We start from the raw sequence: 26,515 nt of genomic DNA, 5'->3' as shown, positions 1-26,515 counted from the left end.
GCTTCCTGTGGAGCAGGGAGCCCGATGCAGGGCTCGATCCCAGGACCCTGGGATCATGACCTGAGCTGAAGACCTCAGACGCTTAACGACTGAGCCACCCAGGTGCCACAAACATTTTTTTTTTTTTAAGATTTTATTTATTTATTTGAGAGGGAGAGAGAGAGAAACAGTATGAGAGGGGAGAGGGTTAGAGGGAGAAGCAGACTCCCCACCAAGCTGGGACCCGATGTGGGACTCAATCCCAGGACTCCGGGATCATGACCTGAGCTGAAGGCAATCGCCCAACCAACTGAGTCACCCAGGCACCCTCAAACACCATTTTTAAAATACGTACACAGACACACAGACACACCCTCTACTCTTCCCTATCCCTCCAATTCCTAAAATTTTTGTTTGGAGAAGAGTTAAAGATGGATGGATGCTGGTCTTATTTGGAGTATTTCTAGGATCAAAATTCACAATCCTAGAGCTATTTCTTGGCTATGTTTAAAGGTGTTACACCCCCTGCTGGTCCTAGAGCACATCTGGGAGGTGGTGGTTTTAGTCTTGGCTCAAAAACACTCAAAATAGGGGCGCCTGGGTGGCTCAGTCGTTAAGCATCTGCCTTTGGCTCAGGTCATGATCCCAGAGTCCTGGGATCGAGCCCCGCATTGGGCTCCTTGCTCTGCGGGAAGCCTGCTTCTCCCTCTCCCACTCCCCCTGCTCGTGTTCCCTCTCTCACTGTGTCTCTCTCTGTCAAATAAATAAATAAAAATCTTAAAAAAAAAAAACAACACTCAAAATACTGCCACAGATGTAATCAACGAACACAACTGACACAGAAATCTCATTCATGTTAAAAAAAAAAGGAACAAAAATCATTGAAAAATTCATTAAATACTGCATTAAAATATCTTTACAGAGGAAGAAAACAGCATATCTTTGCTTGACTTTAACTATTTTGAAAATCAAAAACATATTCTCTCTCCTGCCCTTACCCTTAATAAATCTCTACATTTTGTTACTGCTTGCAGATAATGCAGCCTTGACTGAAATTTGCCTATAATAAGCATAATTATTTGTTTTATTAAAAATTACTATATATGTTCATGAATGGAAATCTCAAGATGTTATTCTTGTCATACTATGATATAAACTAATAAAAAGGAAATTCCAGAAGTAGGATTCCTTTACCTGAATAATGTGTGCTTTTGTTTTAAATCATTTAATAGTATGAACATAGCAATCTCAATAAATAGTTTTAGTATTCACTAACTCTAAAATATGATAACTAATATACTCATAATAGTTTATTATTCTGAAACTAATATAAAACAGATGAAAGATTTGATACTATTCACTTTTGAGTTTAAAATTTAGGTATTATAAAGACACTTGCCACATTTTAATTGTCTTATTTTAGAATTAAAATATATCAACATAGTTAACAAAAATATTTATGCATCTCAAGTAGAGTATGCATTTTTGCTTGCTGTAGTTCAAGAAAAACATAGCAAAGCTGGAAAAGGCCCTGAGAAGAATACCTGAGAAAGTCCTGTCAAGTAAAAGACAGGACTCTCATTTGAATGACTTAAAACATTTTTTAAAGACTGTTTTTGGAAAAGATGAAGATATAGAGGGAGTACTATTAAAATTATAGAAAAGTGATATGTATGGGGACTCACAGAAACCTGGAGAAAAAAAAAAAAAGAAACCTGGAGTAGTCACAAGACAAATAAAAGGAAGCATGGTATAAATATAAAGATGGAGGCCTTTCCTGAGCCACAAAAGAAATTCAGCTTTGTTATAACAGAGTACCTTAACAGTAGTTTATATATTTAAAGTCCTAAACCTACAGGATTTATCATTATTCCAAGATAAAGCATATCCTCTAAACTTGAGCATGTTCAGCAGGGGCTTAATTATTCATTATGAAAACAGCACCAAAAAGAAAACAGTATTAAAAAAAAAAAAGAAAAGAGTATAGGATTTTGAAAATCTTAACCTTCCAAGGATATAATCTTTCCCAAAATAGCCCCTGATGCTATGTCAAAGACTTACTAGGCTAGAAAGACCATTATATTCTTATGAAAGTTAATTATCATTTCAGGCTTTGAAAAACTATGGTCTCAGAAAACTTTGTTTTCACTAACTTCTTACCTTGAGAATATTGTATCTGTTGAAGATCCCACCTGCATGACCTCCATCTCTGTGTTCTCGGACTGTACTTTGCATCTGATGGAAAAATATGTCAAATATATGTGTATTAACTTTTGTTTTTTCTGATATGGAGAACATGGTTCTTGACTCCTATGATTCTATTTTTGAGAATACAAAATGAGATTTTAATATTTTTGTTGTTTAAGGAATGAGTTCTATAAGTTCACAAGTATTATTTTCTAGAGATAGCTATTAGCTAATTAGCTAGTCAATCTGAAAACTACAGGTGAAAATTATATAATGCAAACTAAAGAAAAAAAAGATGCACAGGTGAGTTAAACATACAAAGCTAACCACCTGACATGCTAAAAAACAAAACAATTATTTATCTGTTTCCATTCATGTTGCCCTTATAACAAAGCACAATTTGTACTTCATTGAGAATTGGAGTTTCTTGAATTTTAGAACTCAGTCCTACTCAACTTTTTATCTGTGTTCCGCACACATATGTTCTTCAAAGTGTAAGGCACTATTCAGAGATTTCAGTAGATCCTAGAGTTTTGTGGAAAGAAAGCTGGAAGAAAAATTTCCTGGATAAGTAGCATCCACATACTCTGGGTTTTGTCTGAGATACTGGGCTTTGTAATTGCCTTCATGAAGGGAGGGAATATTGGCATTTTTTTTTTTTCTTCCAAATGACAGTAAACTCTTCTCCAACAGAATTCTGGGTTAGTATTAATTGTAGTACTGAACCAAATTACTGGAATTAAAGTTTATTGAGGGAGTGTACCTTAAATGCTGATTGTGAATGTTTTCCAGGTGGTAAAGAGTTAGGGACAATTAAAAAACCCTACATTTTTAAGATCTGGAAACCTCTAGGAAGTTTAGCTACTGAACCAAGATTCATTTAAGGTATATGAACATACCTCTTCCTCCACAGACTGAAACTCTTTATCATCAGGAGACAGATCTATGAGAACTGTTCCACTTCCAGAGGTGTTCAGAGTTAAGTATGGGTTAAGACCTAGCAAATGAAATTTGAAGGTAAAAAAAATTTGCCAAAAAAACGCCCCAATTAACATCAACCCAAAACAGCCACTTCATTTATCTGATGCTTACTACCGATTTTTAAAAACTTTTAATTTTAGACGAATTTAGATTTTCAGGAAGGCTGAGATCATACAGAGAATTCCTGTGTACCTTTCAGTCAACTTCCTAATGTTACCATTAAGGACATTAATGCTCCCCCAATGTTACCATTTTATATAGCCACAGTGCATCTGTCACAGTAAATTATAGACTTTATTTGGATTTCACCAGTTTTTCCCACTAATGTCCTTTTTCTGTTCTAGGATCCAAATCAGAACACCACACTGCATTTGGACTACTAATTTTGACTCAACAAGCTGTAAGGGTTTTCTGGGAATAGTTCAGAAAATCTTTTTATTCTTTATCTCTTATTCTTAAGGAGCTTGTCACACATTTTTTCTTCAGATTACTTCCCTTCACTAACTATACAGCCCTTTCAGCATTTAGTCTTTAATTTTTGTAAATATGAGGATGAATTATGACAGAAACTTGTATAGCCTCAGATAATTCTGAATCATCTCAGAATGATAACTCCATAATGTTTACTAACTACTTAATGCTTATTCTAACCCATAACAGTTTTTAATTTAGCAACGAATGTTGTGTTTTCTGAACGTCAATGGTCAAGATAACTATATATTTTGAACCTTTACTCTCACAAAAGTTTCTTATGTGGAATCTCAAAAAGAATTTTCTACTTTCTTTGGTATATTTGTAACACACCTCTCCTTCAGTCCTTACAACAAGATCTCTAAAGCTCTGCTGTTTTCTCAGGCAGGGATCAAATCCATTACTGCTAGATCAGAGCATGGCAGTTTGCCCTGGAGAGTTAGAGCACTATTCTAGTTCTGAGTACTGGTCTGAATAACAAGACTACCAGCAACATGCTAAACTCTGATAAAGACTTATAGCTGAATTACAATAGCTACAAGAAGTGTGGGGACTTATAAAGGGGAATATTTCAGAGAATAAAGACTTAACAGAATAAAGACTACAACACATGCTTGACTAAAGTATCTGTGTACCATCCCAAGATCTTTTATCAGTGCTCAAAGATAAGGACAAGTAATCTATTGACTTGATGCACTGAATTATAGCTAGGGCTAAGCCAGCAAAATGACAGACTGTCAGAAGACTACCACTGGTTCCACTTTGCAAAATTGCGTATAACAAATGTATAGAATCCTGGCTTCAAACGAAGACAAGAAAGGTGGTAACTTTATGCAGGCAAGTGACCCTGATGTGCTAGAGCAGACACAGTCATTCTGTGTCATGACAATTCTCCTTCATGTACGAACAAACGTTCCTTTGCAATTGCAGCTGGATGTAACAGAATGACTACAGACCAGAGACGGCATGGAGTTACACACCTCTGCCACTTGGGGGCAGTATATCTTGTTTCTGCCATTGTTTCCTGAGCCTTTCAATGCAGTCTTAGTAACTGTATCCCAGACACTGTACGTTTAATGAACAAACACTGCCTAATTTCTTTTTTAACCTGCCTCTTTATCCTAAATGATCCGTTATTCCAGTACTCCACTGTAATTTCTATCCTAACCAGATCTACCTATCATTCTAGTAGAGTCATGATGGCCGTCCACAACTGAGGGTTCTGGTTTCTCTTCATTTTTGATGTTTTTTATATTGTATACTAACATTCCAGGGAGCCATGGGTGTTCCCTCCTTTTTCTTATACAATTTTGTCATTATAAGACATATTCCAGACTACCTCATATTTTAAACATTTTTGCCTTAGACCCTACCAGGCAAGTAAAGTATATCTACCTTTAATTGATCCTATTCCAGAATTCCAGTTCAAAGTATTCCTTAGCTTCAATCACCTAATTTTTAGAGGTATTTTTTCTTTTTCAAGAGATGGACCCTATCCTATCATACATCCTTCCCTGAAAATGTCTTCATTTTTGCTAGTCTAGGTTTTTTTTGAACTCCAGGTGTATAGCCAGGACCTCAATGACAGGAAGTGTCTGACCCCAGGCATGGTAAATCACACCCTCAGTTTAACAATGTGGTCTTGATACTTAGAACAGTTCACCTTTTCATACCCAGGACTTGGTACATAGGAAATGTTAACATCTGTTGAACAAATGCAATTTGCATTTTTTTAAAGTACCAACATTCAGAAGAAATAAAGAGATTATTCAATGCTGTTCTGCCAGATTTCCTCAGAACACTGTTTCCCAGTACTTCCACTACAAGTGTTTAGAATTTAGCCATTTACAACAAAAGAGAGATTTACAACATTTTATAGGCAGCCTGAATGCCTAGGTGTTGCCTATTATATTACCATAAGATAGGAGATATTCAAGTTTCTGATCTTTTAGAATCATAAAATTTTAGAGCTAGAGTAACTTAAGAGCGAAAAAAATTCCCAAACTTCTGAATGGCCCAGAAATTTTACTTAGGTTCACAAAATTACCAGCAGAAGCTCAGGAAACTTAACAGTAGCAGCGTTACAACTTGATTCCAGGTTTCCTGAATCCTAGTGTTCTTCCTATTAAATGGACTTGCTCTCACAGATTTATATATTATCATTTAGTAAGTTGAGGGTTGTCTTTATGCCAACTGTTAAATTGATGATAGCATTAATTTAAAATGAAATACCTTGTTGTCCAGAGATAAGTCTCTCAACTCCTTTAATTAGTTTGTGTCTATGTCCGTAAGCATTGATTCCAATCTCCTTCAGCTCCTTGTGCCCCATCTCAACTAATACATCCAAAGTGATCTGACAAAAGAGGATGAAACTGTTTAGAAGGCTTACATTTGCTAGACATTCATATACTGGTGTTTTTATAGTGTATTAGATTTATATATTTACTTCGGATTTTTGTGAACAGCTTAGAAATGAAAGCAAATCAGTTATTAAACTGAAGCTGAAAAGTTGCAGCTGATTAAATTACAGGTATGAACTACCAAAAATATAATTATTTTCATTCAGCATAAGAACCTGAGCTGACTTAAACTGCAAAATAAAAATGCACTTATCTACCATCACTCTACAACCAACCTATTTATACAATGCCTTCACTGCTTCCTCCAGACTCCGGACTACGCTAACTAGTACTTCTGCCTCAGGGTTCAAACTATTCCTTTTCCCTCAAATATATTATTCTCACTTTATGAAACTGAAGACATTCAGAAATCTTGAAGCTTTCCCTGAATAGTCCAGCACGCAGTAACCTTTTTTTCTTGGAATTTCTAAAATCCATGCCTCAAAGTTATTTCTTCATATATTGTTAGAGCTCCATAAGTAGATCAAAAGTTTCTTAGGGGTACAAGTCTACGTTAACCATATTCTCTGAACCAAAAAAAATCAGTAAATATATTCTGACAGTGTACTTTAAACTGGGACTGTTCCAGAAAAGCCCAGATCTATACCTAGCGTACCTATGTGCCTTCCCAGAGTGGCCAGCGAAGTGTCAAGAGCAGGTAGTGACTGACACAACGGAACTGAACAAACAAGAGCTCAAAGATAACCTACTTTAAGGGCTAAATAAGCTAAGCTTTCCACTGGAGAAAGCTATTTTACTATTACTACTTGTTCCATGCATTTTTAAATTTCTTCTTTGATTTCCTGTTGACCCATTCATTGTTTAATAGCAAAGCTGTATAACCTCCATGTATTTATGGTCTTTCCAAACTTTTTCCTGTGGTTGACTTCAAGTTTCATAGCATTGTGGTCAGAAAATATGCATGCTATGATCTCCATCTTTTTGTATTTGTTCAGGCCTGATTTGTGACTTAATGTGATCTATTCTGGAGAATGTCTCATGTGCACTTGAAAGAAATGTGTACTTTCATTTGTTTCCATGTATTTTTTTTAATTTCATGAGAGTCCACCTTTATGTGCTAATAAACTAAACAGAAATTCCAAGATAGCCAAATTAGAAGAGTGACTGATTTCCAGTCTTAAAAAACCCTTCTCCTCTCCCCACAAACAGGCTGAATGGTCCAGGGCATTTCAAGTATGTCCTAATTTTTCCTTGAGGTCCCACAGAAAACCAAACCAAACCAAATAATTCATCTACTCACCTGTTCTCTCTCAAATATATCCATCAGGTGCTCAAGTCCAAGATTCCTTACAAATTGAGTTATGCTAAAATCTACTGCTGGAACTAGAAAATAAAAAATCCAGAACGAACAGAGTAACGTATATCAACATTATAACATCAAAGTTTTGTGGTATTACTATACACATGAAGAATGTAAAGATGAAGCAAACTACTAATTGGCATTTGGGATATAATACTGAATATCTGAACATAGCATCAAAAATTGCAAAAAGAAAAAGCTACAAAATTTCAACATCATTAGAAGAAACAGCCTATGGGGCACTCTCAGGTTAAAAAAAAAATCTTTTCATTAAAAAAATTTTTACTTTTAACTGTATCTTTAAGATAAGTGTCCATACTGAAACTAATAAGTCAATTTTATTTCTGCTCAAAAAAAAATTCCTTATCTTTGAGAATGTAAGCTACTTCACAAAAGAGTTCCACAATGCTGCATAAGGTGAGATAAATTTTGACAGGTAAAAAGTAAAGAGAACAGTTTTATAGACTGTAAGTATGTGTGTCTTTTTCTTTCTCTTAAAACGATCTTCACAATTGGGTATTTTGACATGGAATAAAGGTATTTCATAACTGTAATAATGCACTGGAAGAGGTAAATAAAGGCAGACCTACTCAACCACAAGACTTCTAAACCTTTCAAAAAGCATATTTACATCTAAGTAGTAGGTTAGCGGCATAAGACTCATGAACTCTCAACTCAGAAGGAGAAAGTTTCATTAGGAATTCTACTAACATGAAGAAAACAATAAAAGACTAAAACTTGAAGGCTATGCTAATTAATCTGATACTAACAGTTGTATTTAAGGTTAAAAAATGACTTGGTAGCATTCTAAATGACAAATATGTGGCTACAAGACAGAAAGTTATTTTTGCAGAATGTCTCACCCTCCTTTTTCTCCAAACTAGAGGAACCCTCTGTTCCACTTGAACTAACTACCGAAGACAGTTCAGAAAAACTCCCAGATAAGTTGTCAAGACTGCTGGCTGCAGAAAGACTTGATGGGCTGGATGGACCTGAAGACAGAGCATCTCCGGTAGCTCCTGGGCTTCTCACGCCATTGAGCACTTGAGGTTTATAACATGAAGGCAGAGCAGAAGGGGGCATGGCTGCCGTGAGGAGAGCGCTAACGTCATCTGCCTAGTGTGTGTGTAAGAGAGAGATTAAATCTGTGATAAGCAAGTTTTAAAATTCTCCTACACCCAACAGAATGCATTTAAAAATATGACAAAGACTCAGCAGATTTGCACTAGAATTGCATATTATATAAAAACAATTATTTTAAAAAGTAGAACAAGTGATATCATCAAACTGTTATTAAATATAAAACAATTCAGAACATGTTTCAAGACACAGAAAATAAAAAAAACCTGTTAAATGTGGCAAAGCATAAAAAAAATCTAACTTTGATACTCTGATTTTCTGAAAAACACTGAAATGAGTTATAGTAGTATCAATTTTATCTATTTTATTTTTTATTTATTTTATTTTTTATTTTTTAAAGATTTTATTTATTTATTTGAGACAGAGAGAATGAGAGACAGAGAGCATGAGAGGGAGGAGGGTCAGAGGGAGAAGCAGACTCCCTGCCGAGCAGGGAGCCCGATGCGGGACTCTATACCGGGACTCCAGGATCACGACCTGAGCCGAAGGCAGTCGCTTAACCAACTGAGCCACCCAGGCGCCCTTATTTTATTTATTTTAAAGATTTTATTTATTTGAAAGAGAGAGTGAGATAGCACAAGTTGGGGGAGGGGCAGAGGGAGAAGCCGACTTCCTGCTGAGCAGGGAGCCTGATGCGGGGCTTGATCCCAGGACCCAAGGATCACGACCTGAGCCAAAGGCAGACATTTAACGACTGAGCCACCCAGGCGCCCCTAAAGATTTTATTTTTAAGTAATCTCTATACCCCACGTGGAGCCCAAACTCACAAGCCCAAGATCAAGAGTAGCATGCTCTTCTGAGCCAGCCAGGTGCCCCTTAACCAGACATATTTAACCCCCATTTATAGATGATGTGACAGATGCTTCGAGATTAGGCAAGGTGAAAGACTGTACAACTCCAAGTGGTAGAGCTGGAATTCTACGGCAGGTCTGTTGGACTCTAAAGCCCATACCTGTCCTCTAGAGCACTTTGTTTCACATCACTTATGTCTGGTCGACTAACAAATGGGTGGAATGAATTAGAAAAGTGCACTTCCCAGGTAGTTTGGAACCACAAAGACATTTCCCTGAAGAAATATTGCAGATACAGTTGGGTTGTCAGCCTGCTGAGAAAAATCTATTTAACCCCCAATGCAGCTGAACTCAATCAGCTTCTCAGTGTAACTTTAAACAGTGGACTCTCTCTCAGTAGAAAGCAATCTGCAGAAAAGACTTCCCTTCCATCCCATCGCAACAAGAATTTCTCCCTTTCCCTCCACCACGCTGGTCAATTTCCCCAGTGGTCGAGGCCAGAGAGGCGCCAGTGTCCCAGCAGCCAAAGCAGAGGTAAAGGCTACAATGGAGATGCCTACACGAGTTCCCTTGAGAAGAAGGAAAAAAAACCCAAAACTTCATAGAAAACTGGAGGAACAAGCTTGTTTCATGAACACTACTGGTGAGGTAAGCAACAGGAACTCTGGGAAGAGGCGGTGGGGAGGGAAGGGAATCCCTACTAGAAGCAGGCTCTGTGGCTGTACCTTGAGGGCAATGTCCCTGGCTAGGCAAGTTCATCAAGACCCGTATGTCCTGTATGACTCTGCACAGTATGCACTGTTAACAGCCTTCACTGAGGGCCTGTGCCTGTTTTGTTTCCCAACTATAATGTAAGCAGCTATATTCCATATACTTCTTTTTCCTATTTCCAAAAGCACTCAGGATACAATAACTGACTGATAATCCTATTATTTACATATTATATTTTAACACCAAAGAAGTCCTATGTTTAAATTGGGCTAAAAAATAGATTTTGCCACATTCACCACAAAGACATTTTATATACACCAAGTGAACTTTAAAAAGTCAGAAAAATGGGGCGCCTGGGTGGCTCAGTTGGTTAAGCGACTGCCTTCGGCTCAGGTCATGATCCTGGAGTCCCGGGATCGAGTCCCACATCGGGCTCCCTGCTCAGCAGGGGTCTGCTTCTCCCTCTGCCCTCTTCCCTCTCGTGCTCTCTGTCTCTCATTCTCTCTCTCTCATATAAATAAATAAAATCTTAAAAAAATAAAAAATAAAAAATAAAAAGTCAGAAAAGCACTGAGATTTTTCAAAGAGTCCATCACTTACTGAAACTAAATCTAAAGGTGTTTGTCCTTCCTGATTTTTAAGAGTAGGGTCAGCTCCATGGGCCAACAATAAAGCACAAAGCTGTGTTCGTCCCTTTTGGGCTGCTTCATGCAAAGGTGTGAAAGCCCATTTGTCCGTGGCATTGACACATGCATTATATTTTATTAGTAAAGCTGCAACATCTACATGCTGTAAAAGAAAATACTCCTGTTACACTCTGAAATATTATCACATTTTAGTTCCTAAAAAGAAACTAGCTATATACCTATTTTTCCATATTTTCAAACCTACTCTGGAAATGAAAAATTGTGTTTCTCCCCAACATCATAATTTATGTGTAGTTGATTAAAAATTACAGATGTTTTAATAACTTGAGAAATTAGAAAATATTTAAGAATTCTACACAGGATGGGAACTAAATAAATGAATACAACTTAAACAATTTCTCATTTATTCAAGTGTTATAACTGCTGAACATCAATTTATAAACCAGCAACCTTTCTCACTTATTCCAACTATACTATTGAAGATGGTCAATACTGATTATAACATTTAGGGCTATTATAAACTCAGGAACAATGCATCTGAATCTCTACAGATTCCTAGGAGTCCTAGTGGGTTTCCTAGCACCAACAAATAAACAAAACCATCAACATCCCACTGAAAATAAGAGGTGCTAAGAAAGGTAATACAATGAATGACAGATGTGCTGCATGTCACACAGCTCACTTACAACAGATTCAGAATTGAGACTTGGACATTATTTCATCTCTTTAGTCCTCATATTTACTCCTCTATAAAATGAGAAAGTCAAACTAAATGCCCTTTGAACTGCAATACTGATTTTCACTTAGAAAATTTCAGAGATTTTTAAAGGTAATATGAAAGAACTTACCCCATAAGATGCCGCATTATGTAAAGGAATAAGTCCTCCTTTGTCCTGGGCATTCACATCAGCTCCATGTTGTAACAAATACTCTGCAACTTCTAAATTATTATAACCAGCTAATTTAGAAAAGAAGTAAAATTACTTTCACTTGTTAATATAAAAATTAATTACATCTATGTATCTGTATATATCTGTATAAAAAGCACAAACATTCTTTAAAAAATAAAGAGATTTTATAGAAATCTGATATTCCCCATTGGAGTCTATTAAAAATTTATCTTATGGAAAAAACTGCCCACTGGTCTCAAGTTGGAAGCTTTCAGTGATGACACTCATTCATTTCAGAGACTCTCAAAAGTTATATGATGGATTTGCTTGTATCTTTCCTTTTAAAATCTTCTACCAAAGTCTTTGCCTTTATGGTTGTTATATGCAACTTCCTAAATTCAGGTACATGGTCTCAAGGGCTATAAGTAAGAGGCATTCAAGCATATAAAAGCCAAGTAAGGAACACAAGAAGCCAGCAGAGTAGGAGATAGCACACCAGCACGGGGCTCAGGACCCTATTTTCCCAGAAGGACACAGAGACATTTTGTAGAGAGAGATCTTTGGGATATACATCTCTGCAAGTCTGGCAGCAAAATCTAGTGTTGCTAAAGCCATGAAATAAAACTTAGCATTTTATAAATATACCATAACCTCTTAGCTGTCATCTTGGGAATTGTCAGCTAGCTTAGTATCACAGATCGAGAGCAAATCTGGAACTTAACTTCGCCAAAATAAAACCAGCTATCACCTGAAACTTTAGAACAGTTCAAAATATTTTTCACATTTACTTTCTTGTAGTTTTTATTCTTTTGCTGAAGGATTTAAAGCCAAAAAATTTAATAAGATCAAGGAGGGAAAAACAAAACCACAGAACTACCATAAGCTAAGTATTACAATGAATCCAAAGTCTTTCCAAGTCTCAAGGTATAATACTGCACAAGTGGGCAGAAATGTTTTGTATATACAACCTATTTACCACTCACAGAGACAGCATGGATTTATTTTTATTTTTTCAAAAGATTTTTATTTATTTGAAAGCGAGAGAAAGAGAGCAAGGAGAGAGAGCGAGCAGAGGGGAAGAGCAGAAGGAGAGGGAGCAGCAGGCTCCACAGGCTCCCAGGCTCAGCAGGCTGAGCAGGGAGTCTGACATGGTGCTCAATTCCAGGACCCTGGGATCATGACCTGGGCTGAAGACAGACGCTTAACCAACAGAGCCACCCAGGTGCCCAACAACATGGGTTTAAATAGTAATTATTAAATGTTCTAGATAAGCTACCATAAAGATATAGAAAAGCTAATCTAAATAAATATACACAGCATAATTCAGATATACACAGGTCACATCCTGTCTTGCATGGACGAGAAACTTCTGATTGCAAGTGGAAGTATAAAAGCCTTTTCTCACCATGTTAGCATTTGTGCTTATCACTTCCAAAATTCTCTAAAAGACATATAGATAGAATAATTCTTTTCCTTGGACAGTGGGGTCCTAACTTACAGAGGGTGAAAATTTAAAGGTAAAAATCACATATAACCAAAATTATCTTTTAAATACTAGGAACACACTCAGTTTTTCACACTATGAGACTAAAATAAACAGAGGAAAAAAAAAAGAGAAGGGTAGACTTCCATCTCCCATATTACACAAAGTGGTAGAATCATCTGCATACTTTTTTCTCTATTTACTTTTTTCTTTTTAAACTATATGTATTTAAATAAACTTGTCTGAGTCAAATTATGCCTACAATGTAACACCACTGAAGTATTAGCTGTAAGCTCAGTGATTTTAATGGCCCATTCCTTAGCATTTTCAATGCAGCTAAAGCTCAAGGGAAATGTTGTGCACCTGCACTAGAAACAAAGGTGGACTGTGTCAATTTCATGAGTGAAACTTACAAAAATGTTATGCACTCAACTGTCTTCCAAATTCTTGTATTGGCTCTAACCATCAGTACCTTAGCATGTGACTGTATTAGAAGGTAAGGTCTTTAAAGAGGTAATAAAAGTTAAAATGAGGCTGTTAGGGAAGGCCCTAATCCCATCTGACTGGTGTCCTTATAAAAGATTAGGACATGTAGTGAGAGACACCAGGCAAGTGCACACAACAGACAAAAGGCCAAGTGACGACACAGTGAGAAGGTGGCCATCTGCAGGTGGAGGAGAGAGGCATCAGGAGAAACCAATGCTGCCAATGCCTTATCTCCACAACTGTGAGAAAAGAAATTTCTGTTAAGTCACCCAGTCTGTGGTACCTTGTTATGGCAGGCCTCATGAATTAATGTAACAACTTTGGTAATAGGTTTATGTAACTTCTGAAAGCCTTAAGATTTTCTTTCTTCTTGTGCTTAACGGCTGTCCTCAAAAGAATGGAAAGCTTTAGCTTCCCACGAGAAAGGCTGTTCAAGCAGGCTGATTTTTCAAGTTTTTATAGCCAAAACTCACTCACCAAAGAGGACTTAAAACTATGGTGACTGGAATAGAGATTCCAAAGCACTATACTGACCGGCAGAGTCTCCTTCCATTGTTCTTACTGCAGGTAACCACACCAGTACTAAAGTGAACGTGAAACACACTTGGCCTGCACAAACACACTCAGGTTTATGGTGGCATTAGGAGATATTTGAGCTGCATCTTTTCAGTTTACTTTCAGGAAATATTTTACTCTGGTAAAATGAACCTTAGATGTCACCAGCTTAAATTTGTGAAACTTCATTCACTTACCCGCTAAATGTAATGGGGTTGAATGTCGGCCTTGGGTATCACGGCAATTTACATTATCAGGAGAAGACAACTTCTTTACTCTGGCTAAACAACCCTTCTTGGCAGCATCTAACAAAGCTGCATCTCCCCGAAGTAGATCTTGGATATCTGTATCTCCATCTTTAACAAGATCCAAAGGGGTATTTCCATCCCTGTTTTTCTTTGTAGGGTCTGCACCATGCTGGGCATGTGAAAAACAGATAAGGAGGAACTGACTTAAGTTTGCCCTTAGTCTATCTATGAGAAAACAGTCAGTGGAACTATAGCAAAAAAAACTATTTTATACTGACAGACTACCTTAAAGGTTAACGTTTCTTATATTTTATTTAGTACACAGAAAATTATAATAAAAAGAATACAGAGACAGTTAAATATTATTGGGCTTTTATAATTCAACTTATTATTATTGTTTCTTCAAGTAGGCTCCATTCCCAGCGTGGGGCTTGAACTCAGTCATGACCCTGAGATCAAGAGTCGCATGCTCTACTGACTGAGCTAGCCAGGAGCCCCTATAACGTAATTTAGTAAAAATTTTAAACTACATTCAAAATAAGGCAGAATTTCATTAATAACTTATTTTCATGTATGTTATTTTTAGTTTCCACAAACCCTGAAATAAAGTATAAATTTAACATATATATATATTTTTAATTTAATGTATTTATTAAGTAAGCGCTACGCACAAAATGTGGCTTGAACTCACAACCCCAAGATCAAGAGTTACATGAGCTACTTACCAAGCCAGCCAAGTGCCTTAACTTTTGCTTTTACTGTAAAATATCTACATGGGTACCTGTATTAAACCAGTACTATCAATTTTATTAGTGCCAAATAAATCTGGCTTATAAATTACATAATCCATCAAATATTTTGAGTTAAAGTACTATATAGGAAAAATTAGGATAATAATCAGAGAACTGTTACTTGATGATAGCTGACTTTATACAATAATAAACCTGTGTGTGGTAAACATCCTTGTAGGTTAAAATACAGTGTTCATGACATTTATTCTGAAATCTAGGTAGAGAATTAAATAGCTTTGCTTCATACCCCTTTACCAGTTTAAGTTTATATTGAAAGTTATTAGAAATACAAACATCTATGTAATAAACCAGGTCCACAGTAAGTACTTAAATATACCTGGAGCAGGAGTTTGCAAATTTCGTATTTTCCTTTTGCTGCAGCTTCATGTAAAGGTGTAAATTTCCATAAATCAGCTACATTAACTACTGCTCCATGCTTAACAAGAAGTTCTGCAACTTCATAATGTCCATATGAACATGCATTGTGCAAAGGTACAAGGCCTCTGAAATGAAAGACTACATAAGCGATGCAACACAAAGATATGTTTAATTTAGATAACTGCATATAGTTGATAAATTTCTTGAACTGCATAAGGGATCACAGTGCTTATATTTTATAGAACCTAAATTTATTGAAAGCAGAAATGGAATTATTTTTGGAGGGTGTGGGAAGGAAATTTTAAAAATATATATTTTTTTCTTTTTGGTGGGAGCAATAGTAAAGTGTTAGTACAAAGCTCCGGAAAAGGGAGGGGATGTGAGAGGGTTGCCCTAAAAATACTTTTAAATTGTAGAGAACGTAACAAACACCTATAGACTCGATCTAGAATTGAGGTGTGTATGTGTATTTTTAAAGATTTTATTTATTTATTTATTTATTTATTTAGAGAGCGCACACATGGGGGGGCAGGGAGGGAGAGAGAAAATCTCAAGCAGACTCCAAGTGGGGCTTGATTCCCTGACCCCAAGATCATGACCTGAGCTGAAACCAAGAGTCAGATCCTTAACCGACTAAGCCACCCAGGCATCCCAAGAATTGTGTATTTTAAAAAAAATAATAATTTTAAGACAAATTGGAAGAATTCAAATATCCTCAATGCAAACTAAAAAATTTACTATATTAAAAATCAATCACATTAATCTCCTTAGTCATTATAAGATTATAAGGCATTATGCAAATAAGTCTTTACATATATATATGCTAATCATCATAAAATCTTAACTGAAATTAAGAAGCTACATTTAAGCCAGTATTAGGTAACAGACTTCCCTAAAAACAAAAGAGCTACCAATTATCATAAAATTATTAAAAAAATGTTTTTCCAGATTTTCCTAAAAAGGTCAGATAAAGGAAAAGAGGCCACGGCAATTGTTGGTACTTGCCCTTTATCTTTAGCATGCACGTCAGCTCCGTGTTGCAGCAGATACTCCACCACAGACACCCTATTATAGCCAGCTGCAAAATGGAGTGGCGTTGATTGACGCCCTTCAATGTCTCTGCAGTTGACACTCTGAACAGTACACAGTTTCTGCAGGATGAAACACAGTATACACATAACACTACATATTTTGATTTAATTTCTTATCTCATTAAATCAGTATTCTCAGAAACTACTTATTTCACCTTGTCATTTATTGGGAATCCCTATGGTCCTCTTATCTACGCCTGTATCATCTTTTGCTAAAGCTGGTGGGTAAATTTTATCATTACCACTACTACAAATAGTAACATAAATGTAATCTAAAGTACCAATTATCAGCAATCCTAACTTCCATTTTGTGACAAATATAAGTAGAGGTACGCTGGATCCTGGGGTTTGTTAAGAATGCAGAATCTCTGCCCTCATCTACTGAGTCAGAATCTGCATTTTAACAAGATCCCTAGATGATCTGTAAGCACATTAAAGTTTAAAAAGTTCTGCTCTGCACCAGCAGGTCTTAAATTTTCATGTGCACTGGGTCCTGCCTCCAGATTTTCTAATTTAGTGTGTCTGGGGTGGGGCCTAAGAACTTGCATTTCTTTTTCTTCTTCTTTTTTTTTTTTTTGAGAATTTAACAAGTTCCTAGGTGATGCTTATAGTCAAGGAACTACACTTATGATCCTTGGGAAAATTAAGAAAATACTCAAGTACTTTTTTGTGTTCTTTGGTTTCGATGAGGAAGCCTGGCTGAGAAAAGCTTTAAGAATAACACTTTTATTCATGCTTGTATGAAAAGTACAAATGTTTGGGGAAGAAAAGCAACATAAATAATAAATCGTGGTGCTCAAAAAAAGTTTAAAGACTATCAATATTAGTAAAAAGTCTTACTTTTTACTATTCTACCCTATCCCTTAGGGATAACCTAAGCCTAATAACTCAATGGAGGTAGCTATCTGTGGGTTTCACCTCAAGGGGTTTAATTACCAGACTGATAAAGCTTTTTTATGCTTCCCAAAGAAGAGGCTAAGATATAGATTCAGGGTCCCATTTGAAACAGTATTTCATGGCTTTGAAGTTGGGCTCTAGGAATGAGTATTTTTAATACATGTGCCAAGTGCTGCTACATTGGGTAGTTTTTACCAGCCACTTTACTCCCTACTTCTCAGTTTAGTTTTGTGTACTCTGAAACAAGTTTTCTTTTCTTTAAAAAGATTTTATTTATTTATCTGACAGAGAGACAGCGAGAGAGGGAACACAAGCAGGGGGAGTGGGAGAGGGAGAAGCAGGCTTCCCGCCGAGCAGGGAGCCCAATGTGGGACTCAATTCCAGGACCCTGGGATCATGATGTGAGCTGAAGGCAGACGCTTAACGACTGAGCCACCCAGGCGCCCCTGCCTTTAATTTTTAAATCAATTTTCCAGGAAAAAAAAAAAAATCAGCTCACTACTTTTAACTCAAGTGACTTGTTTTTCCACAAGTCAGCAGTATTTAGTAATAGAAACCAAATCCTCCTAATATCTTATTAACCCCCCACTTAAGGGAATGAGAATGTAAATATAAAACATGTCAAACAGTAAGATTCCATTATAATGGTGTTTTTTCTTTGAAAAATGAAATTATTAAAAAAAAAAATCTTAAGTTACTTGGAGATGATTGTACTATCTACACAGATAAAGCAGTAGGAAAAGATACCATGGACTTTTAAATCAACTTCCCGAAATCTCTTTACTTAAAAGGACAGTGAGTAAGTTTCCTCAGAGCTCAAGTTCAGATGGGCCCAACATATTTCATTCTCAGAAAATCTAAAATTGACTTTGTGTGGTGGATCTGTTCAGGATTGAGGACACCAAATAGAAATATAGTGAAATTGCTTCATGTAGCTACTTCTGTCACAAATCAATAAATTTAGATTTTCATAAAACTTATTATATGTCATTGTTCCCTCAAATGGGACCAGAACTGTTTCTGAAAAAGTCTAGGGGCAATTGGGGGAGGGATGGGCGAATATAACAAAGCTTTTATCTCCCTGCTAGCTTTGGGAATTAAAATAACATTAGAATAAATTGGAAAAAACCCCCAAACTCCATCGCATTACTGAAGAATTATTTCATTCACAAAACATGTTGAGTTAATTTTAATCCATATTAGTTGAATGGAAACGTAGTCTTGCTCTTTCAGAATGTTAGGCTTCTGAGTTATTTACTGGGATATACAACTTCTGTAGGTAACAAATATGTTTTATTAAGACATTATATATGACTCTATGATAAAAAGTAAAGGAAAATCTGAGGAAGGGTTATTCTACAGAGGACAACCACAGGAGATGGGCCATATAAGAGCTGAAGCTGGCTCTATGAACTGAAGATTATTAGGAGGCAGTGGCAACACAGTGGTAGAGAGGGCAAAGAAATGAAACCAGAAGAAATACATCGACACAGTGACACACTGTTTAGTTCTTTGTCCCTTTCCTGTTGTGTCGTATGTGAACAATGGACAATAATTTGATATCTTTTTCTTTTAAAGGGACAAATGAATAGGCTCTTTAAATGAAATTTATTTCCATAAACATGCACTTTATTTAAATTTGTGATTGTGAGGTATTTACTGAGATGCATGTGAAACTAAAAAGTTTCTTTCATTGAACAATGATTCTTACTTTCAGAGAACTAGATTATCATTATTTATCTTTTAAAACAAGGCACATATAACTAGGCTCTTCATTACAACAGTACAGATTCATTAAATACGGAAAATAAAAACCCAAAGTTAACAAAAACATAAGATCATATCTTACTTTTACAGTTTCTACATCACCAGCCTTTGCAGCTTCCAGCAATTGTCTGTCTGCCTCTGAATTACCTAACGGGATACCCTCTGAAAAGAGAAGGAAAGAGTGATTAACTCCCATGGAAAAGGCAGGACCAAGCTTTAAGAGAGGCAGCTTATCTCAAAGTAAAGTTCTTTTACAGTTTGGCAGATTATATAATAAATCTCCATGGTAGCAGAGGAACACCAGGAAGACTTTGTTAAGAATTTTTGTGAGACAAGGGGCGCCTGTGTGGCTCAGTCGTTAAGCGACTGCCTTCGGCTCAGGTCATGATCCCAGGGTCCTGGGATCGAGCCCCACATTGGGCTCCCTGCTCCGCGGGAAGCCTGCTTCTCCCTCTCCCACTCCCCCTGCTTGTGTTCCCTCTCTCGCTGTGTCTCTGTCAAATAAATAAAATCTTAAAAAAAAAAAAAATTTTTTTTGTGAGACAAAAAAAGTTTTTTGGGGGAAACATTTCATGTATATACATATAAATAAGCAAAACGTGTGTAAATATGAATAATAAATGTGATTTAAACAATGTAATGGAATATAAAACAGATGAAAGATGGCATGTTCTATAACCAAGGCCACTGGATGGTGGAAAAACTTTAAGTTAGGAGACCAATGGCCAGAGACCTAACCATGGTTCTGCCCTTAAGTAGCTATCTAAACTGGGGCAAGGGGCCTCAGATTTTTTCAGTTCTAAAAAAAGAAGAGATGGACTAGAAGGTAACTAAAGTCATTTTCAGATCTGAAATTCTGTTTTATAGCTCATTTAAAATCTCACAGGAAAGGAAGAAAACATGTACCTTTGTATCTTATAAGAAAATAAACTCCAATGGATTAGAGACCTTAAGATAAAAAAATTAAACCTTAAAAATATTAAAAGAAAATATAAGTGAGTATTTTTATACTTGGAGTAGAAAAGCATCTTAGAGTAGTACACTAAAGGCAGAACCAATGATGATTTGGAAAAATATGTCAGGCAATAACATAACATTAAACAAAGTTATAAGGCAAATAAAAAATGGAAAAAATATTGCAACATATATCTTAAAAATGCAAATTAAAATGAGAGATCCTGGGTTTTTCTTTTTTATCCATTAGTGAGCAAAGAGGAAATGGGGGAACTACACTGACAATATTTCTATATTTTGTATTAAAAAAAAGCATCTATTACTTCTTAAGTTCATACACACACGTCCACCAAACGAAAAGATTAAGAATCATAATACCCAGTGCTGACAAACAAGTCCTGTCATATGCTGTTAGTAGGAATATAATATGGTACTTAACAACTGTTCTAGAAGATGATTTAACAATTACATGTTATCCTTTGACCTGGAAACTCTACCTTGACAATTTACTAGAAACTAGCTGGAGGGGCACCTGGGTAGTTCAGTTGGTTAAGCGTCTGCCTTCAGCTCAGGTCATGATCCCAGGGTCCTGGGATCAAGTCCTGCATTAGGCTCCCTGCTCAGTGGGGAGCCTGCTTTTCCCTCTTCCTCTGCTGCTCCCCTTGCTTGTGCTCTGTTAAATAAATAAAATCTTAAAAAAAAAAAAGAAACTAGCTGGAAAGGTAAGAAATCGCACTTAGCACAAAACTAGTAAGACTGTAAATGTCCATCATGAGGCAACTGAATAGGACTGGTGTTATAACCCCCAAACTGACACTGAAACAAATGTGTGTTATATGAGGCACTAAAGGGAATTCTGAAAGAGTCTCATAGTTCAATTTTGGCAGTTTCCAGGTTGTTTTGTCAACCTGCCTTCATCTATTCAGTATTTTTCTCAAAAGGTGGTTTCCAGATCACAGGCATAAAGATCATCGAAAATGTTAAAGATACAAGAGGCTTGATCTGTTGTATTTCTTCTCATCTGAGCTTTCAGACATCAAAGTCACTTTAAAATTTATTGGACCAGATTTCTAGGGTGAAATGTATAACCTATGTAAAATGTATAGATATATTTGATCTAAATATTTAAAAATATAATGAATATACAAGTATTCAATAGTCAAATATGTTTTAGTAAGTCAAATAATTGGTTACCTTGTACAAAAATTCTATATGCCTTATATATAAAAGACCTAAAAAAACAGTGAAGAGGCAGGGCCAGTCTTTAGAGTATTATTTATCATTATGGATGCTCAACTGAGAGACACCTACTTTAAAAAATTTTTTTTATTCTTATGTTAATCCCCATACATTACATCATTAGTTTTAGATGTAGTGTTCCATGATTCATTGTTTGTGCATAACACCCAGTGCTCCATGCAGAATGTGCCCTCCTCAATACCCACCACCAGGCTAAGCCATCCTCCCACCCCCCTCCCCTCTAGAACCCTCAGTTTGTTTTTCAGAGTCCATCGTCTCTCATGGTTCGTCTACCCTTCCGATTTCCCCCGCTTCATTCTTCCCCTCCTGCTACCTTCTTCTTCTTCTTCTTTTTTTTCTTAACATATATTGCATTATTTGTTTCAGAGGTACAGATCTGAGAGTCAACAGTCTTGCACAATTCACAGCGCTTACCAGAGCACATACCCTCCCCAGGAGACCCTACTTTTTTTATGTTTTCCTGTCTTTAAAAAAAATAGCAACTATTACACCTTAAATACTTTCTAGATAAAAACTTAAGAGCCAGCTATTAGAGAATTTGAGCAGATAATGCTTCTGGAACAAAATCATAGACTTAATGACATTTGGAACACTTGAGTATAATGAATTAAATATTCTACATTTTCTTTTTATTACCAACTTCTACATAGTATGTGGAAAACTTTATTTTTACTTTTAAGTTTTATTTATTTAAGTAATCTCTACACCCAAAGTGGGGCTCAAACTCACGACCCTGAAATCAAGAGTTGCATGCTCTTCTGAATGAGCCAGCCAGGCGCCCCTATGTGAAAAAATTTAAAGGTTAATTTTAAAAAGTTGATTTCATGAGGGCGCCTGGGTGGCTCAGTCGTTAAGCGTCTGCCTTTGGCTCAGGTCATGATCCTAGGGTCCTGGGATTGAGCCCCACATCGGGCTCCCTGCTCCGCGGGAAGCCTGCTTCTCCCTCTCCCACTCTCCCTGCTTGTGTTCCCTCTCTCGCTGTGTTTTTCTCTGTCAAATAAATAAAATCTTTAAAAAAAAAAAAAAGTTCATTTCATGAAAGCATTTAATACCTTGAAGAAGTTGCTGCACGTTTTCATTTCCCATCTGTAAGGCAGTAAAGCCCTGAAGGGATATGATGTTCGGATCACACCCATAGCTCAGGAGTAGGCGGCAGGTTTGCAGATGACCACAGTGTGCAGCTCTATGCAGAGAAGTCTGACCAAGATTATCCAGAGCATTAACCTTAACAATGCAGAAAGTGCTAAAATTAGGTATAACTCAAAATTTAAAACCATCCAATCATGTGTTTAACGCTTGTTACTAATTTAAAAATCCCAATTATTCTCTCATGAAGCCTATTATCCAGGGCCAAAACAAATGTTTTTGCTCAAATTTAGAGCATAAATTCACCAGTTCATGAAGGTTGATATCAGAAAAGACTTTTGGGTTAAAAGCAGGAAATGTTGAATAACAGTTGTGTTTGCCATTAAAAAGTATTAGTATATTTACTGCACTTAGAGGTAGATATTGCCTAACGAAGTTTAATCCATGTTTTTATGGATCTCTGAGGTCCAGAAATGTGGAGACTAACTCCAAGATAGACAACAGTAACAAAGCCAGAGACTAACTTAGCATTAAAATATTTATTCCTACTGGCTTTTCTACCCTTTTTACAAATATAATCTGTATAGATAAATACATTATGGTCTATTTTAAGCAATAAAAGGAACAAAGGATCGGTACATGGATGAATCTCCAAAATATACAGAGGAGAAAGCCTTGGAGAAGAGTATGAATTGTACAATTCCATAGACATGAAGGCCTAGAACAGGCAAATCTAATCTACCTAGGAAATAAATGAAATGGTTGTTGCATTAGGGGTGGAGATTGCCTTGGATGGGGCGCTGCCTCAGCCATGAAATAACGTTCTGTACCTTGATGAGTTTTGGTAACACAGGTGTATACGTTAGTCAAAATTCAGCAAATGTTCATGGAAGATTTGTGCATTTCACTGCATGTAAGTTTTGCACCCCCCAAAAACCTGTAAATAAATACTGACCTCTAGATGATGAATACATGGAAATATTTAGGGAGAAGTGCATAGCAATTTGCAAATTACTTTGAAATGTTTAATATGTATATATACATTTATGGATAAAGGGAGAAAGTGATGGCTATGTAATAAGACAATATCGTAAAACATTAACTCCCCCATCTCATCTGTACCTGCACCCTTCCCCACCAGGTAACTAATTTTTTAAAACACAAGTGAGAAATTAAGTTCCTCAGAAATTAAGTTCCTCTGGCCACTAGTGTGATCTGACACATAGTCCAATTCATATCCATGGAATTGGAGAATATTTGAACAGGAATATAGTAAGACTTTCTCAATGAAACCAAAAAAACTGGATTATGAATTGCTAGTCTCCATGCTTATGGAACTTGAAAATTGATTTAAAATGCTCAGGACAATTAATCTGCTCAGGACAATTAATCTACTTATTCACATACCAAAACTCACTGAAATGTGAAATACATCCACTTGAAAACTTTAGTTGGGTACCACTTTGTGTTAAGATCAGGGTGACGAACTTGTTCTGGTTTGCCTGGGACTTCCCTGGTTTTAGTACTGACAGTCCTGTGTTTCTGGAAATCCCTCAGTTCCTGGATGGTTGGTCCCACTAGTCATGACTGTTTCATTGAGTTTCACAACTCACATTTAGTATGTATCCAGATATTCTAGTATTGTACCACATGTATGAAAAAAGCAATCAATGAGAAGTTATAGAACAGACAGACGAGATATGCCAAGCAGTCAAGCAGAATAAACTTTATTTTATTCAATAATTTACAATAGGAAAGATTGAGATTATACATTATCAAGAATTCCCCCAAATCAAAGAGAAATTAGGACACTGAAAGGAAACACAAACAAGAAGTTGTAGAAAGAATTCTAAGTGGTTCCTTGAGTGGGAACCCAAGAAAGGACAGATCAGAAAACTATTTTGCAAAGCACATTTAGGGAAGAGCCTTGAGGTCACCCAAGGGCTAAGGGTCTCTACTCCTTTCTTTTCCCTTCATTCAGAGCAGCACCATTCTTTGTTACATAATGAATTTCTACTAAAGATTTTGTTTGGAAAAGGCAAGGATCCGTGGCTGAAAACTGTGAAAACTGTTGAATTAGGTGACTGTCATCTCTTCCAATTTGGGATGCCAAATGTATCTTTTACTGAGTAGTGTTTTTTAAAGTTCCTGGGTAAGAAATGATGATTTCTAGCCTGATGAAAACATAATTATTCCAAGAATAAAATGCTTTGTATACAAATGCCAATTAAAGAACACTGACTTCACAAAAAGGGGAACTGTTTTCAGTCAGATTATTTAAATAATTTATTTCTTTCTGTTCCAAGTCCTTTGGTTTAGTCACAGAAATAACAGAGTAAGAAAGACTGTGGCTAGTGTAAACAACTAGAGTTATCATGGTAGCCAAGGAACAGAAGATACGAGTGAGAGAAGACTGGAGATGATTGGTCATAATCAGTGTGTCTCTACCTGAGGATGTTCTGAAGAGTATTCTATTAGAAAAAGACCTTAAAAAGGGGCGCCTGGGTGGCTCAGTAGTTGAACGTCTGCCTTCAGCTCAGGTCATGATCCCATGGTCCTGGGATCAAGCCCCGCACCGGGCTCCCTGCTCAGCGGGGAGCCTGCTTCTCCCTCTCCCACTCCCCCTGCTTGTGTTCCCTCTCTCGCTGTGTCTCTCTCTGTCAAATAAATCAATAAAATCTTTAAGGAAAAAAAAAAAAAAGACCTTAAGGATAACTAGACCAGTGGGGTGTGAGTAAAAGGAATGGAGAAGGAAGGATATATAGGAAGCATGTATTTTTGAGTAAATCTTTAGGCTTTCTAGGAAAAAATCAGCTAAAGGAAAGTATCTGCTAGACTACTTTTAAGTACAGATTAAGAGGAAAAAAGTAATACTTCTGAGAGAGTAAACAGTTTAGGAAGCCAGGAGTTTCATCTGCTAAACAGAAAATAACTCAGTGGATTACCAAGGATTACCAAAAAGGAAGTCTACCTTTGCTTCATGTTTCACCACTACTTCGACAACGTCATTATGAGCTTTCTCAGATGCCACGTGGAGAGGAGTCAAGAATCTTAAAAAGAAAAAGTCAGCCGAGAATCAATGTATTTTCAAAAAAAAAAAAAAAGTGTCAGTAGTTTTTAATTACTAAAAGTAGACTTACTCTTTCGTTTTTTCATTGATGTTTGCTCCTTTTCTTAGCAACAGTTCACATATTTGCTTTCTTTTGGGGTACGGAGATGCGGCAGCACAATGCTAGATAATTTAAATTGCAGCATTAATCAAGGACTACACAGAACTAATTTTTACTTAAGAACATTTGTGTTTCCAATCAAGAACAACTAAGAAGTTATTTAACTTCTTTGTTTTATTTTTGACCTGACTTCGCTACTCAAAGGCTTTCTATTGGATAGAATGTACAACAATTACCAAATTCTGGCCAGGGCTGCAAATCCTATTTATCAGATATGTTACTAAATATTCTGATCAAGTTTTACAGTTGCCCTATATCTTTGAAAAAGCCACTACTGATGTGATGGAAATTTAAATTAATGTCACCAACACTCCTTTTAAAGCTATTCCCACATAGCACGGTGTCTATGTTATTTTTAAAAGTTTAATTAATGAAACACTCCAAAGGTTGGAGTTTCTTTACATCAAGTAATAAAAGACACTCATCAGCTCTGGATGCTGCCTGGTAACAGCACAGATCAAACAGGTGACAAGATTAGTATTTATATCTTTCTCAATTAGTTGCTCAAACAGAGTAAGGAGCTTGGACTACCTGTTTGTCAAAATCAATGGGAGCAGATGATACACTAAACTGGAGTCTGTAGCATCTATATTTATGATATATCAAAGAGGAAAGGAGACGGGTGGTAGGGATTTGCTAGTTATAAACCTAGAATGTATCTCATGGTCATGTCCCAAATCTTTGCATCCCCAATTCTGAAATGATATTCATTTACAACAGGCGTTCAATAAATGTCTGGATGCATGAATGACTAGATCAATGTAAAAATATG

General features: G+C 36.5%; 1 protein-coding gene across 2 annotated transcripts in view; it reads right to left on the bottom strand.

Annotated features, from left to right (window-relative positions):
- The window catches only part of TNKS2 (tankyrase 2), a 68,043-nt gene that overhangs the window by 10,840 nt on the left and 30,688 nt on the right, over window positions 1–26,515 (bottom strand). The window contains exons 10-23 of one of the 2 annotated variants that reach the window (XM_035025028.1): window positions 25,654–25,745; window positions 25,485–25,563; window positions 22,480–22,651; window positions 19,296–19,375; window positions 16,464–16,609; window positions 15,418–15,583; window positions 14,239–14,458; window positions 11,476–11,585; window positions 10,581–10,769; window positions 8,202–8,454; window positions 7,279–7,361; window positions 5,851–5,971; window positions 3,066–3,163; window positions 2,140–2,214 (exon numbers count right to left, since the gene is read on the bottom strand). In XM_035025028.1, coding sequence (XP_034880919.1) covers window positions 2,140–2,214; window positions 3,066–3,163; window positions 5,851–5,971; window positions 7,279–7,361; window positions 8,202–8,454; window positions 10,581–10,769; window positions 11,476–11,585; window positions 14,239–14,458; window positions 15,418–15,583; window positions 16,464–16,609; window positions 19,296–19,375; window positions 22,480–22,651; window positions 25,485–25,563; window positions 25,654–25,745 — 1,884 coding nt within the window. The remainder of the gene's footprint in view (window positions 1–2,139; window positions 2,215–3,065; window positions 3,164–5,850; window positions 5,972–7,278; window positions 7,362–8,201; window positions 8,455–10,580; window positions 10,770–11,475; window positions 11,586–14,238; window positions 14,459–15,417; window positions 15,584–16,463; window positions 16,610–19,295; window positions 19,376–22,479; window positions 22,652–25,484; window positions 25,564–25,653; window positions 25,746–26,515) is intronic. The other variant, XM_035025019.1, reaches the window with a different exon arrangement.

Source organism: Mirounga leonina, unplaced genomic scaffold, assembly GCF_011800145.1.
Source record: "Mirounga leonina isolate KUSES-001 unplaced genomic scaffold, KU_Mleo_1.0 Mir_114, whole genome shotgun sequence".
Taxonomy (NCBI): Eukaryota; Metazoa; Chordata; class Mammalia; order Carnivora; family Phocidae; genus Mirounga; species Mirounga leonina.
This window is presented reverse-complemented; position numbering and strand designations above follow the sequence as displayed.